We start from the raw sequence: 16014 nt of genomic DNA, 5'->3' as shown, positions 1-16014 counted from the left end.
TTTATCTTCATTAAAGCTACAGACACAATACCCCTACCTGCCATTAACCAACCTGGAGGAGTCGCGTTCAACCAGTAAAAGACTCGGAAAAAGCCGAGTGGAGCCGAACGCGGACCGACCCCCCTCCCCTCCTCTTTCAGTCGTGGTGCAAGCAGCCATGTTGCCGCGAGCTTGTTCCGGTATCAGGGCAGGATCGTGCGCATAGACTCGATCGGGCGCAGCTCCTCGCCTCTCTCCCCCTGTCGCCCGTGACACGCACCTCCCAACAAGAACACCCCACTTGACCAATAATGGATTTTACAACTTGATGATTCCTCCTTCAGTCGGCTGGTTCCGGGAATAATATCAGCCTCTGTACCGACGGACTGGTGTCTATCGCCTCTCTGCAGTGCAGCACTGTTGAACGACCTTATTCCAATCACGCAACACGGGGAAGAGCGCCGGTGATTTCCGTGGATTTTGAGTTTTGAGGTTTTGCTCTGCGGCCGCAGGAAGATAAGCTAACTAGCTAGCGTTGCTTCGAAAGAAACACCGAGTTAGCTACTAGCTACACGGGCTAACGTCGGCCAGCCAGTTAACTAGCGCAACAGATTCGTGGTTCTCACCTGCCATGTGACCATTTTACATGGTGCTGCGTTTTGTCTTTTTTGGATACCCTGCCCCTGGATATTTCGCTGGGAACATTTTGAATAGTTTTGTGTGAGTTGGGGAAGGTCAAGACCTCGCCGGGAATAACTTTGGCCTGAAAGTTTGTGGACCCCGGATTTGATTTCAGACCATCTCTGCCACAAAAAGAGAAAAAAAAACAGGCGTCGACACCTTGTTGTGAAAACGACGCTGGATAAACGCTCGATGTAGATTTCGGCGACAGCTCTGGCTTCCTCAGTTAGCAACCTTACAGGTTAGCATGCTAGCCACCTAATTGAACCTTGTCTCGTTCAATACAACCATTGCCCCAACTTTTCTTCAAGCTAGCCCGAGCAGCTAGCTGGTCAAGACGTCAGAGCACCAGGCTGGTAGCTCGCTGGTCACCCTCGACACTGGTACATGCTAAAGTGGAAACTGTGTTCACACCAACACCGAGAGCTAAAGAAGACACTTTTTAGCTTTTCCTGTTTTGTACTTGTTGACAAACATGGGCCGTGCGGTCGCTGCTAGCTAGTTTCTAGCTAGCTAACTCGGCTAGCCGCGGATGTGGGATTCAACTTGTTGATTCACGGGCTATCTGTCGTGCTGCTAGCTGGCTAGCACCGGACATCTGTTGGACATTTTCCTCCACCACAAGCTAGACAGATTTTAAATGCACAATAGACACTGACGAGTCGTTTTTGCTTCACTGTTCCCTTTTTTGGCAACTTCCAGTCTATCAAAAATGTCAACAAGGACCCCACTGGTGCAAGTCATTGAGAATTCGACGGGACAGGTAAGACTCTTAAGATGATTTTACAAATGTATGTTATAGTTGATATTTACACATAGATCTACATAAGAATATAATCTTTATTTGCTGTGGAAAAGGGCTCTGCTCTGTCTCTGTTGTCTTTGTCACACAGCAGTGGTTCACCAGCTTGCCTACGCACTCGCACTGGATTTCCCACTCTTTGCAGAATAGAATAATACATTTTAAGGCTGTGTTTAGTCTGTGTGTTAGGGCATGTCCTCCTACTTGACTCTTCAGGACTTTGACCTGTTGCAGTACAGACGATCCTGTCTCACAGTTCCACATGAATGCCTTATAGTTAACAGAAGTAGTGCAAGCATGACTTTAAAGTCCCCACACAGTTATGGTCTCTGGGAAGAAAAAGTTGTATTTGTGCGGGACGATCTTGATTATAAAGCTGCACTTGCTGGTTGTTGTTGTGAGGAAGAAGCCTCTGTGGCTGTGTTGTAAAAGAAAAGTCTTTCAAAGTTTATGGTACTTATGTAGTCTTGTAAGAAACAAGGTGGATCGTTCATTGGTTGATTAAGCAATTGTATATTAAGGGGTCCAGAACACATCTGGAACAGATGTAGATTAAATTGAGAGGTGTTCTTAAAATTGGCTCCCAGGTGTTAAATTAGAATCATCATTTATTTAATTTCCTTTAATCCCGCCCCCCCTGTACAACAATATATCCTCTTTTGACCTAAATCAAGTGACCCTCATCAAGAGGCCAGAGGGCTTCTAAACACTCTATACTATTACATAAATACATGGAGCAATATTGCAAGCTGGAGATTCAAAAAGTATGCACGTTTATGTCTCCATTTAGTTGAATTGAGAAACACTCACACACTGGTAGTGCCTTCAAAAGTTTAAAAGACAAAGAAACCACTTGGTTGTGCTCTGTAAATCATTATTGGAAGGCTGGAATAAAGCCCTCTTCAAAGACAGCGTCTGTCTTAATCCTGTTGACAGTTCCACTGAAGATTCATTGTAATGATGAATGAAACTCACATGAAAACCATTACGGCTTCCGATACAGACAACGACCTGCTTTACTTGGACAGCTGTCGACTAGCATCATGTGACGAAACATTTCTTATGAGTGTTGGATGGAAACACTTGTGTGTGTGTACATGTTGACAGAGTAGCCAGTGGGTGTTGTCAGTGTGTGTGTGTGATGCAAACCCATTTCTATATTTGTGTTGCTTGACTATCTGTAGGTATAATAATGTAGCTGCGGTGAGGCTTTGGTGTGATGCATTGTTTTAGCAGTTGTTTAGTAGCCTTGATGAGTTTAGCAACATAAATAGAGCAGATGTACAATCATAAAATACATTTGGTTAAATACTGACCGTGGCTTTTAAAGGATTATGACATCATAAATAAGGGAGGCGTTATTGAATTGCACTTTTTTTTTTTTCAATCCGTCCCAAGAGCTGCACCCTCTGTCAAACAGTTCACTACCTGACACATTGAAAGCCCAACCCAGGTGTGTATACTGCAGCTGCACAGCCAACCACGCTGTAGCTCCGCTCTTACCAGCCAATAGGGAAGCCCCTCGGTGCCGGAGACTCAAAAGGTTCAACGATTTTTTGTCCGTCTTCGCTTCTTGTGCAAATACAATGCTGACAGAAGTTGTCTGTTGATACCATGATCTCACCGAGTGTCTGCGTGTGTGCCGGCCCGTCTCGCTCAACGGATCAGTGCCTCTATTACAGTGTGCAGGAAAGCAGATCGACAGCTAGACTTGGGAGGTTGGTTGATGACACATGCATATTCTTACATGGCTACACCCTTACCTGGAACAGAGGTCGGAAACAATGCAGTTGGTTATAGGAGTCTTTAGACTGTAGCCGCCTCAAATACACACACTGGTCCTCTTCATATCCAGTGGAGTTTTTAAGGTTGACGTCACAGATGAAGTTTGGTGTGTTTTGAACATTTTTGATAGAAGACACACTTGTACAAACACACGAGTATTAACCTTCAACACTGGCAAACTTCCTCATTGAATTCATGAGAGAGATATGCTGCTGCTGTGAAACATTTTCACAGTTGTACACTCCAATTTCAGTATCTTGGTAATTAATAACCCTCAAACCGAACTTCCTGGTGTGCCTTGTTTGTGTAGTTTTTAGCGACGCGTCTCTGTTGTTCTACTGCATGGCTATTGTTGTTCTGAACGCACCCCCCTGCTCCTCTTACAGCGACCTAGTGAGGATTTAGGGGTGTATGAAAAAAAGGTTTTGGGGTTACAACAAGTCCTTAACTGGGTTTGTAGGCTAAGGGTCACACATGGATACTCCCACACAAACACAGTCTGTTTTTAAAGGACATGTATAGAAAGCCTTTGGTGTCGGGTCTCAAGATACGGGACAAAATAGCACCGGACATGAAGACGGGTTGAGTGTTGACATGACTCTTCCCGTCAGTATATTTTCATCTGATTAGTCAATGTGTCGCTAGGTAAAGCACATTTTCTCTATCTGGCGATTTACTTGACTCGGATGGAAAGTTTGCAAGCACTTTTCTTTTTTTTTTTTTTTTTTTACACATGACCGGCTGTTAATGTTTATGCAGGTCTGGTGGACGTTGGCGTTGTAAGAGTTACTGACCTGGTCCGACTACCGTCCTGTCATAAACAGCCGCTGGGCCCATATCATAAGAGAGCTGTCAGAGGTAGTGAAGTGACTTTTGACATCTTTCCGACGGTGTGAAACGGCAGATATGTCGAGTGGCTTTGATCTGACGTGTCGCTACACAAGGTTAGGTGCTGGCTGTTAGTTTGAGGAACTTATTTGGATACGGCACTCATTATCAGTGTGACACCGGTTCAACCTTGAATACCTTCAATTTGCATGCAACACAAGGACAGAGCGGGTTTTTAAAGGCACGGTTACTACAATGTTTGCCGTAGCTTCGTGCTCTTCGTCCACTTCCCCAGGCATGATCAGTTGATTGTCTGATTTCCTGTTTTACAATGTTCCCTCTCTATTTGTTGAGCCACATCTTCTGAAAAGACAGACTAATGCAGCCAGAAATACTGGTCTGCCTCTTCATTTGTTACTTCATCCTCCATTTCATTGTTTGGGTAGTTGCACACTAGCCGAGCAAGCTGGATCCTCTCCACATGGAGATGGGATGTATTTGAACCATTCATTTGTCCAAGCGATATTTCCTCCTTGTAGCAGCCACGTACAAGAGACGATAATCTGACTAAAGTATATTTAGGACTCGATTGTAATTTTTACATTGAGTGTATCCACGTTTAATTTATGCAAGACCCTCCCCTCCGTCCACAAAGGAAATATAAACGAGGAACAAGGAAATAAAGTACAAAGTCACAAGATGGCCCATATGAAGGCGTTAAAGGCCGGCCTTGCCGACCTGGTTGAAGGCGAGGAAAAAGTCCCTTCAAGAACGTAGAAAACAGTAAGAAAGCCAGCTTCCGCCCTTTTTTTGAGTTACCTTTCCAGGATGGCTGAGCGTGCAGTCTTTTTTTTTTTAAACCAAATTAATGGCTGCTGTCATGTGATTCTGCCTACGAGTTTATACTTCCTGTCGCTGAACATTGACCCGTTTGTATGGTACTTTGTCGAGCGGAGAAAGTGGGATTGTGTGTTGTTTACGTCCGTGTTTGCGCGCGTGCTTTACACACAAAAGGAGAAGTAATGAGTTGTAATTTCCCTCTGCTTGAATGAAAAGCAGTGGGACTAGAGATTCTTTTGCCGGTTTTCTTGCATTTTCCCCATTTCTGGATTGAAAATGAGATTGTCGTCTGTGAGAGATTTCAGTGGTGGCATCCGTATAATTATTCCCAAAGTCGAAATCATATTGTAAAAAAAAAAATCTTGCCATTCCTCTGCCCTAGTTTCCAGTCTATTCCCGTTTGACCTTTGTAACCTGCACCATGACTGAAATGGTGACGGTTTGCAGGTTCAAAATGCCGTTGAGCACCACAGCAACAGAAGACAAAGCAAACATAGTATTTGGAAATATGAGTGTGGCTGAGCACAGTTTGATGCATTTCACCCGACGCCTTAGGAGTGTGAAAGCTGTTGAGCTGGAAATGTAATATAGATGAGAGCGAGAGGACCACTGAACGTGTGAGAGTATTGACACAGGTATCCCGGCGAGGATGTGTTTTGATATTCCGGCGTTCACCTATTTTGCCTGTCCTTATTCCTGCGCCCCATTGAATGAATCATCTTGTAAGCAACCTATACCAAACACGCACATACACACACATATACACGTTGCTGTTACGCCCAGGAAACCATAAATTATGCCTCTCTCCTTACCAGACCAGTCACTAGGCAGATGAACAGAAAGACAAAACTAGCCAGGGCCCTAGCAACAGAGAACCTGCTGCAAACGCACACACACACACACAGTGGATCACACACTACATCATGTTCACATTTGCCGGCACAGACACACACATTAGCTGCCCTTCATTTTTTCTTTCCTCTGCACACACAGACACATGCAGTGAGTTGTTAATTGGATCGGAATTACGTGTTGATTTAATGAGTTTTGTGAGCCTTTACCTCCTTATACTCCGGACTTCCGGAAGACACTTAAATATAGGACAAGCAGGTGCTGCCGACGTGTTTAACCAACAATGCAGTGAAGTTCTGTGTGTGTGTGTGGTGGATTGTCTGAAGGAGCGGGGTAAAACAGGCCTTTCCAGTCGAGCCGAGTGGAAGGTGTGGCAGCTAACTGTAGACCTGCGATGTGAAGGCTTTGACGTCATTCAGTGGAAGGCGTGTGGATCTCTTGCTCACTGCTTCAGTGTAACTCACTCTCTGTTTAGTCATCGGATGTCAGTGTGCCGTGAATAACTGGGATTTCTTCCTGTGACCAAAAGTGTGTTTTGATTTCTAGTAAAGGTTTAATTAATAGTTGCGGGAACTGCTTCAACTGTCACCGATTTGAGAATCCAACCCAAGTTGCATTTGTTGCCTTTTTTATTATCGTATAGAGGGGAAACAACTGCAAGAGTAAAGATAAAACTGCTTTATATGTTGGTCTAAAATCAAAGTAGCTTTCCAAGATGCGCTTTTGTGTTTGGTGGCAAACATTCAAGCCTTCCATTGTTTGTTCACTCTATGCTGCTTCCAAGTGTTAGTAATGCTGCTTAGTATCCTGAACATGTCTTCCAGGGCGAAGGCAGTCCGTGTCAGAGGTGTTTGATGGGACGTCACTTCCACATGATTCACCTGCTTAACAGTCTTTGACTCGTTTTAAATGCTTTTAGTTGAACGACTTGATTCTGTGGCTTTAGCGTGTGTCCTTTTACCACTCGTGTCCTGCAGGATTAGCTGCGTCCTTCGGAGGAAACGTTCTGATCTCTGCTGAGTCGCACCGATCCAGAAATCCAGTCAGAATGGTGAAATTGGGTTAGTGGGGGTTCACATCAAATAGTGGGAACTTGTCGTTATCGGGCTATTAATTCCCTATCTTTGATTAAGGGAGTGTACACCCAAAAGACATTACAGACCCAGTTGCTTTATTATATCTCTCCTCAAAATAGGATTTGTAATAAAACATCACGCCTACTCTAACTTAGCTTATAACGGTAACACTCTTCCTGTGATTTAACCGTACTCTCAAAACCACTGTTCCGGGGTTTCCACACGAAATTTGTTTAGCCGAGGTGATAAGCCACTTAGTTGTTAGATGACTGCCTAAACAATAGTCGTATACTCACACACCCAATACATGACATTGACTGTATGAAATGGCACCTTTTTGTTTCCGTGCTTTAAGTCAGCGGCCTTTTTATTTTTTTAAAGGAAAAGTTTGAGGCGGTGGTCTTTTTTGGCCCGAACCTGGAAACCCTGTACCCTCGTCTATCTATACATGTATTCATCAGCTTTTCAAATGAGCCACCCTGTGAAAGCTACACAGACCTGTTTGCTCTGGTGGCTCACACACACACACATACACACACACATACACACAGTTGCATAGCAGCACAACGAGGGCACGCAAGGAAGTGCTGTGCGGCGCGTCCCAACTGTGACGGCAACAGAGCAAACAAGAGCTCTGAATTGATTTGACACAAACACACACACACAAATATACACATACCTAGGAGGTTAGGGTAATCCAGTTCTAGAGAACACACACGACTCTACATTCACAGCAAACTGAGACTCAGCGTGGCACCACCTTGCTAAAGTAAGGGGCCTCTCACAAATATACTAAGCCTTATGTGTGTGTGTGTGTGTGTGTGAAGACTCTGTAAAGCTAGTATGCATGTATTATAGATACTTTATGTCAGAAATAACCCTGCAGAGTTTCAAAAGAGGTGACAAAGGAGCAGGGAAGCAAAAAAAATGTATTAAATTGTGATTGGAAACATTGTGCAGATCACTATTATTAAATGCTTTTTCAGTGTTGCACTGCAGCGAGACTTGAGCCAGTAGAGCTGAAAGCACACATCAGCACTACGACTGAAAAGCTTCTCAGTTTTTAAGTCTACAGTTGGCCGGTGGTTGACGAGCTGTGGTGCAATAGTTGGGGGATAAACAGGTTCTTAGGCCTTCGGTTTAACATTAAATGTTGAAAAATCTTCTTGGCTGTGAAAATCCTTCCGCAGAGGTTACGTGATTTATTATCGTGACACAGGTATGATGAAATAATGTTCCGCTTTGTCTCCAAAAGATCTGTACGAGTGTGAGTCACAGACCGTGTTCTGTGCTGTGCTTTAAGCTATAAATGGCTCCGATGACGGCCTCTGCCTTTTTGGAAATCATCACCCGAAGTGCAAATAAAAGATGTCACACAGTTTTAAAAAGGGACTGGGGGGGGGGGGGGGGGGGGGTTGAAATAGGCTATTCATTATAGAGCATTAGAAATGTTAAATAGTGCAGGAAAAGGTTTGACAATTAAAACGATAAACTCTAGGCTCCATGGTCGAGGATTTTCAAAAACATTTTCACATTAGTTCCCTGTTGACCTGAGGCAACGCATGTATTCAAAGTTTCCTTTTATATACTGTGTGTGTGTGTGTGTAAAAACCCTGGATGACTATACACCCTGGTCATATTTAACTGCCCTTCCATTACGAGTTCAATCAGGTGGCATTTGGCAGCTTTTTAAACTTGTGTCCTTTTTAATATCCCTCTCATTAGAGTGCTCGTTTCACACGAGTCCTCCCAAAGTTGTTCCCCGTCGGTGTTTCCTTGTAATTAGCTCGTAGTTCCAGTTAGTAGATGCAGGCGCAGCCGTATTTGTTTTTTGTAAGTGAAAGCTACTTTATAGCTCGCAAGATGTGGTGATTAAGAAGAGATCTTCTGTGTTAAGTTACATTTTTATTTTTTTACCGTCGTCAGACATGCCACAACAAACTCTCTTTTCTTTCTTTCTGTCTTTTTTTTTTTTTCTGGAAACCAATCTTTAGAGGAAATATAAATAGAAACAAAAACATGAATTGCAGGGTAGGAAAAAAAAAAAAAAAGAGTGGCGGGGAGGAAGAAGAAGGGAGCGAGAGAAAATGAAAAAGATACAAACATCGAGAGATCGAGGGCGGGATTCAGCAAGCGACAAATCTCCATGGCAACACAGCAATCTCGTGTGTGTGTGTGTGTGTGTGTGTGTGTGTGTGTGTGTGTGTGTGTGTGTGTGTGTGTGTGTGTGTGTGTGTGTGTGTGTGTGTGTGTGTGTGTGTGTGTGTGTGTGTGTGTGTGTGTGTGTGTGTGTGTGTGTGTGTGTGTGTGTGTGTGTGTGTGTGTGTGTGTGTGTGTGTCTCTCGTCCCACCTACAAATATCAGTATAATGCAGCAGCTTTTGTACGTGGTTGTGTGTTATGTATCCAATAAAGACCCGGTTTGTTCTATATATATATATATATATAGTGTCACCATGACCAATACGTCATTATAAATAATGAGACTTTCACCATTACTTTTAAAATCGATTCGTAGAGCGACACTAAGTAACCCACTAGTGGGACTGCAGAGCTGCTGCTGAAGAGTTTTACAGGGCAGAGCTGAAGAAGTGTTTGTTTATTTTTACCAGTGTTGCAACTTCTTCTCTCAAGTTAATCCAGTCCGGACTGAGAGCTCCTCACAATTAAAAAACTGTTTCAGTGTAAACCGGTAGCCAAAACCCTTCAGTGTGTGATTAAATTCAATAATAGCGTTGTATAAAAGCAACATCTTTATCATATAATTTGATGTTAACCACCATCTTTATTTGGTTTCAGGAGCAACCTTACGTTGTCCTCAGACGAGAAAGGATGGAGTAACTCATTTGTAGTTCATTATTTGTAATGAGAGGGGACAGTGTGATTACATTTAATTGTTCACAGCAGGTTGTGATGTGATATTTAAAAAAAAAAAAGGATCTGTACAACAGCTTATAATAAAAGCTGCCAATCAGTTTGTTGGTTGCAAATTTTGGCAGCAAAGTAACCATATTTTAATTGTGTGTAATTGGAGTAATATTGTGTCTGTGTAATTATGCCCGGTATTTTATGAATTCGAAGCACAAGCGAGAATGGTTTGACATATTTTACACAATTCGTCAGTGTAGCATTGTCTTGCACTATGATGCTGTTTGCCGTGTGGTGAACACTATTTAGTTGTTTCAGCTTAGCCCGGTTTGTCATGTTAATTTTCCAAAGTGTGTGTTTTTAAGCTCCTTTGACTTCTCCTACTTTGCCTCCTGACTGTTGACGACATTTTTGCCCACGTTTGCCCCTCTTGCGTTTGGGCCGAGCCGTCCCTCGGTGGTAGCGACTCTCCTTCGGAGTCCCATTCTGAACCGTACTGTGTAGAATACCAGCTGGTCGTATCTGAGTGACTTCCTCCCAGAACTCAGATTAGTAAAGGTCGGTGATAATGAGGCTCGAGTCAAAACACAACCAGTACCGGCTTGGATTAACATCACGGCTTTGTGTGTGTGTGTGTGTGTGTGTGTGTGCTCATATGCACATGCTTGTGTTTCCAGTGTGGCAGTAAATGGCTCTCGGCTGTAAACATCATGTCGGCGAGTTTTCACTTGTGTGTGTGTGTGTGTGTGTGTGTGTGTGTGTGTGTGTGTGTGTGTGTGTGTGTGTGTGTGTGTGTGTGTGTGTGTGTGTGTGTGTGTGTGTGTGTGTGTGTGTGTGTGTGTGTGTGTGTGTGTGTGTGTGTGTGTGTGTGTGTGTGTGTGTGTGTGTGTGTGTGTGTGTGTGTGTTGGGAGGGGGTCTGAATTTTTGGGCCGGATATAAACACTACTACTAATGGTCTCTCCACACGATGAAGTCTGACAGGCCTCACACGGTAGCCAGTGAACTCTGGTTGAATGATGGTTGTGGTTGAAACAAATGTGGCACGGAAATGGGAAATAAATCAAAAACATCTGAGCTGAAAAAAGTATGTAAACAGTCAATTCTCTGAACCGTAAAATTAGAATCACATCAGATGAAAGACTTGTTTTCTTGTCATTTTTAAATAAGCGTACTTACAAAGAAGGCAGCTGATTTATGTGTTGGGCAGGAATGTTTTGTAGATTATTATCTTTTATTTTTATTATTAAACATGTAACCAGCTTGTTGATTGTTGACATGTATGTATCTTTGGGCTCCAATGAACATCCTCTACTCCTTTTCTACACTGTGCAGTCTCAAGTCACACACACCATGAGAGAGTAATGTGTGAACAAAACAATGATGTCACTTATTGTCCTCCAAAACATCTATATTTATAGCTGAGGGGAGAGAGGAGAGCTGGATATGCTGTGGGGGGGGGCTTTGCCTTGCTTGCAGCTGCCCAAAAATAAAGGAAGAATCAGAAGACGGAAATAGTCTGACATGAAAGAGGATAGGAGAGAAGGAAGACCACAGGGTTGAAGAAGGAAAGAAGTCTGAGGAAAACGCTTGAATTTCTTTCAACTTTACTTTGACCGATGGTCCCTGTACACGACTACATATAAAGTTAGGCCTGCTGACTGGTTGGATGCGTGTAGGATCGGTTTAAGCTCAAGTTAACAGAAGACTTCTTCTCACCTTCATGTCAGTAGTACAGTAACACTGAGTTGGTACAGAATGGCCCATTTCAAATGATACATCTACGGTTGGCCTGATTTTAACTCCTCTATTATTAATCAGGCTGTATACAGCTTAATAATACATCATAGTTAAATCCTTTATTTATATTCTGTGTTCAGAATATATCTCTGCAAAGTTGCCTAACTAGTAGCTAATGTTGTAAAATACATTTGCATCCCAAATATCAGCACAAACCCAAAACACAGAGTGCTTCAGATGTTTTTAGGCCTTTACATGCTGACGGCTTCACCTGTCGGTCAGCCCGCTAGAAACCAGTTCACTCTGAGAAATCAGGTTCGACAGGAAGTCAGACATACTTACATGCAGAGCAGGAAGTCACTTTTCAACACCGGCGTCTCCAAGTGTATCAAAGCATTTGTCCAGCAGTGGAAACGGCCTTCTTTTAGACTTCTGGAGGCTACTTTGTGTCAGCTTCACTTTGGTGGGACTATAACTTAAAAAGGTTTTGAAAATAAGGACGCATAGCTACATGTCGTGACCTTTTATCTACAAGCTCTTTCCTTTCAGACTTTCCCTGTTTCAAGTCTTTGTCACGCACATATGTACACATTCATTTATGTAATGCACTGACACGTGTCGACACGTGTGCAGTCTTAGTGTCACATTCTCTCGGTATACTATATATATTTAAATACTTTATTTAAACTTTTGTATTCGGGCTTTTCATGTGTAAATTGCGTTACTTGCATATCTTCTCCCACACCGTTTCAATTCCATCAAAACAAACCAAATAGGATATCTTAACACCTCCAAGAGTTCTGCTCTGTGTGGTCCGATTGGGTCTCATTGTCTTGAAAAGTGTCCACATCTGACATATTGTTCCTTTCCCGCTCGCCCACATGATCCAAAAATACAAATGATTAGCTTCCCCCTCACGCGGGGCCACATAAGGACCTTCCCGTGTCCTCCGGGTTTGATGTAACTGTCATTTGTTTTTAATCCCAGGTCCCCTGCTTTTGTTACAGCTTAATCTGGCCTATTACACTTTGTGCAGGTCAGCATGAGGATGTGTGGGGGGGGGGGACACAGACGTTAGATCATACCATCTGGAGCAAGAAACACACAAACACAATGAAGTGATCACGGTATCCTGTCTTCCCGTGGCTGAGATATGTTAACGGCGGGAGGAAGATGTTGATAAAAAAAATGGTGGTCTGTCGGTTATTTGGGACACAGCGCCGGCCTCTAATTTGTTCAAGCTGGAGAGTGATAATTAGGTGAATTACACGAGAACAAGAGAAAGGGATGATTTGTGTGAACCTATTCGCTCCGCACCAGCGGTGTGAATTTCACCGGCCCGTCTCTCTCATCGGTGTCAGATCTCCGAGAGGTGTGTGTGTGGTTTGTACTGCCGTGTGTACGAGTGTGTATTCTTGTATCTGTGTGTTGGTGTCACAGCCCGTGTGTGTTTGCTTCTCGTCACCCTGGAGCCAGCCGTCCTCTCCTCTGACCCTGATCCCCGTCACCTGTCTACTTAGATCACACACACACACACGCAATTCCTGGAGATGAAACCCAATCGCAGTTGCCAACCATGCAAAACTTGCCAGCACAGCAAGGTTTTGTTTTCTTTTTGTGGGTGTGTGTGTGACTCGAAAGACCTACTGTCTGCTGCAAGATGAACGGAAGCAATTTTACTCCTCACGACCATATAAAGAGATTATTAAAATAACTTCTGGCCTTGGTGGCTCAAAGTAAAGTCACACGGATACAGTGAATGAACTAGGGTTACAGTATTATTTCTTGAAGCCCTATACCAATATCTTACCAAGTGATGAATATTGTAAAACATTACCCATAGTGAAGCAGTAACTATAGGAAACTCAAGACCAAGCTGAGTTTGACTCGACAAAAGAGAGCCGGTGTTATGAAACTGCTTCAGTGTTTGGGTAGTGGCTCTCCCTGACATGTGCTCATACCCAAATATTTCAGGCTTCAGGTCTAAATGATCAAATTCTGTATTATTGATGAGCTCCACAGTTACCGGTTCTTTTATAGATCCTCTTTAACGTTTTGATGTAGTTTATGAACATGCTGCAGTCTCTCATACGTAATCAATACACCTGTTCAATAAGGAAGCCCCTCCTCCTCATACCAGCGGTACCTGCAGGCAGCGAATCACCTCAGCAGAGGGAGGGCAGGATGAGACTGACTGATGTCTTTCTCCTTAACTGTTTCTAAAAATAGTCGCACTGTTGTCATTGAGACATTAGTGAGTTTATATGGGGACTTTGCTGTTGTAAACATTACTGTTGCTGCTCTACAAACAGCATTTGGTTGTATTTAAAATATGAATCAATTCTAATCCTGTTCTGAATATAAGTAATATATTAAATAACCGATAAAGAACCGAACCGATAAGGAGTATTAATAATAGTAGTCGTATCAATAACAAAACCCATGCTTTAAAGATATATTGGCACATTATATGTTATATTTTAAAGGCGGCGTTGTCTCTCTGAGAGGCCGTGTTGATGAGTTACCCATTCTCATTTTCTTTTGAAGCATATTTTTCAGTTTTTTGGTGATGTCGTACCACTTATGTGGATGATTGAAACTCCATGACCCTAAGAGATAAATGTCTGTATTGATGGGACATTTAATCGCAGGATAGTCGAAGCTTGTGAGGGCGGATAAGTGTTTGACAAAGGAGAAACCGCTCGCTTTCCAGTCCTCGTGTGCTCCGACGCTCACGTATTGACTCCTCTCTCTCCTCAGGAGACCAAGTCGTCTGGTCGCTCCAGCATGCCGCGATGTCGGAACTCCGTTGCCACGACCACATCAGATGACCAGCCGCACATTGGTAACTATCGGTTGCTAAAAACCATCGGCAAAGGCAACTTCGCCAAGGTCAAGCTGGCACGACACGTCCTCACCGGAAAAGAGGTAGGCATGCACACACACACACACACACACGGTGGATAGATTTAATCTATCCTTTGGTTCCACTTACGGAGTTGCCCTGACTTTCTGAACTTTAGACTTTTATTTTAAGCCACTTTAGTCACATTTTGGAGAAATGCCGTACCGTTGACTCTTGTTTTTCACTGGAAACTGGTTTGTTCAATAACAACCCGCAATGCTAAGAAAGCCTATTCAAGAAGAAGAAATATAGGAACCATTCAAAAATAAACATTGACTTTGCGACTAGGGAACCAGCGACTAGGGAACCAGTTTCTAATTAGCCAAGATGGTAAAATAAGTAGAAATCCGTGAATATTTTGACTAAACGTTAATCTTCCTTCCTGCTTCCTGAGGATAGAGGCGGGCTCATGCTGTGACAGACAGTAGGTCTGAGCCTGGACTCGCATGGCTTTGGAGACGGTACATCTGCTGCAGGAGATTATATCGCCATTGTCAGCTTAGAACAGAGAAGCCTAAATGTCTCCGGCTCATTGTGAATTCCAGATGTGATGTAACGCCGCGGCCTGTCCCTTTAAGGGAAAAGCTGTGTCTGCAGTGAGCCCATGCTGGGGTTTGTCTGAGGCCCAGTCAAGTACACTCTGGGTCTGTGTGAGAGAGCTAGAGAGGGGTGGGCGGGCTCTGTCAATGTGTGACAGCTCTGTGCCTGACACCCTGATAACACTCCATGTGACTTGCTGACACACACACACACACACAAAGAAAACAAGGGAGAGTCAGAGGGCATGAAAGAGTCGGACAGACGAGCACAACTAGAAAGAGGAGTGGAAGAAAGAAGTTAGTTGACAGTGAAAGACGGATATGGGAGAAAAAAGTAGACCTCCCTTCTCTGTGTCCATGTTCAGACATTGCTCTTCGTTTCCCTCGCCTTTCTCTTTGTGTCCTCTTTGCTCTTTTTCCGTTTCATCCCCTTTTTTTCTACATCTCTCACTTTGAATCTCTCCCATCCGTCTGTTTTTCTATTTTAGTTTTTTTTTCCCTCCTTCTTATTTCTCTCTCTCCTTATCTCTCTGCCTCCCTTGTCGGTGCCCACTGTTGGATTATGAACTATAGACCTCATTATGGCATGGGTACAAACCATGCTTCAGCCCTGTCTATATATTGCCTTATTATGCAACTGTGGCCCGCTGTGATTGTGTGTTTATCTCTTAATTTTGTGAGATTGTATCATTTGTGTGTGTGTGCTGTGGTCACCGGCTGTGACTGTGCAGCTTTGTGTGAGCGAGATGCGTCAAACTGTGATTAATGAATAAAAAGTCTAATAATACATGTTGTTTTGCTTCTAGGTGGCTGTAAAGATCATTGATAAGACACAGCTCAACTCCTCCAGTTTGCAGAAGGTGGGTCTCTTTGTTTCTCTCCCACACACACACACACACACACACACACACACACACACACAGGCACAAAATCCAAACCTCAGTCCTCCTTATCCCTTTTCTCAGAAGTAATTTTCAAGTCACCATTCCTGCCCCACATGTCTTTTCTCTTTTGCTCTTTTCTCTCTTTCCCCCTGTCCATCTCTCCCTCTCTCTTTCTCTCTCTCTCTCCCTCTCTCTACCTCTCTCTCTCTCCGTCTGTCTGTCTGAAGTGGTCTAGTTT

General features: G+C 43.5%; 1 protein-coding gene across 5 annotated transcripts in view; it reads left to right on the top strand.

Moving 5' to 3' along the window:
- The first annotated feature begins 155 nt into the window (after positions 1-155).
- mark2b (MAP/microtubule affinity-regulating kinase 2b) overlaps positions 156-16014 on the top strand; it is a 41043-nt gene continuing 25184 nt past the window's right edge. For 3 of the 5 annotated variants that reach the window (XM_076086942.1, XM_076086941.1, XM_076086940.1), the window contains exons 1-3: positions 156-1423; positions 14209-14376; positions 15699-15752. In XM_076086942.1, the coding sequence (XP_075943057.1) occupies positions 1373-1423; positions 14209-14376; positions 15699-15752 (273 nt within the window). In that variant the 5' untranslated portion in view covers positions 156-1372. The remainder of the gene's footprint in view (positions 1424-14208; positions 14377-15698; positions 15753-16014) is intronic. The other 2 variants (XM_076086943.1, XM_076086944.1) reach the window with 2 other exon arrangements.

This window comes from Anarhichas minor, unplaced genomic scaffold, assembly GCF_050575085.1.
Source record: "Anarhichas minor isolate MPS153535 unplaced genomic scaffold, ASM5057508v1 ptg000009l, whole genome shotgun sequence".
Taxonomy (NCBI): domain Eukaryota; kingdom Metazoa; phylum Chordata; class Actinopteri; order Perciformes; family Anarhichadidae; genus Anarhichas; species Anarhichas minor.
Note: the sequence above shows the minus strand (reverse complement) of the source record. Positions and strands in the feature narration are given on the sequence as shown.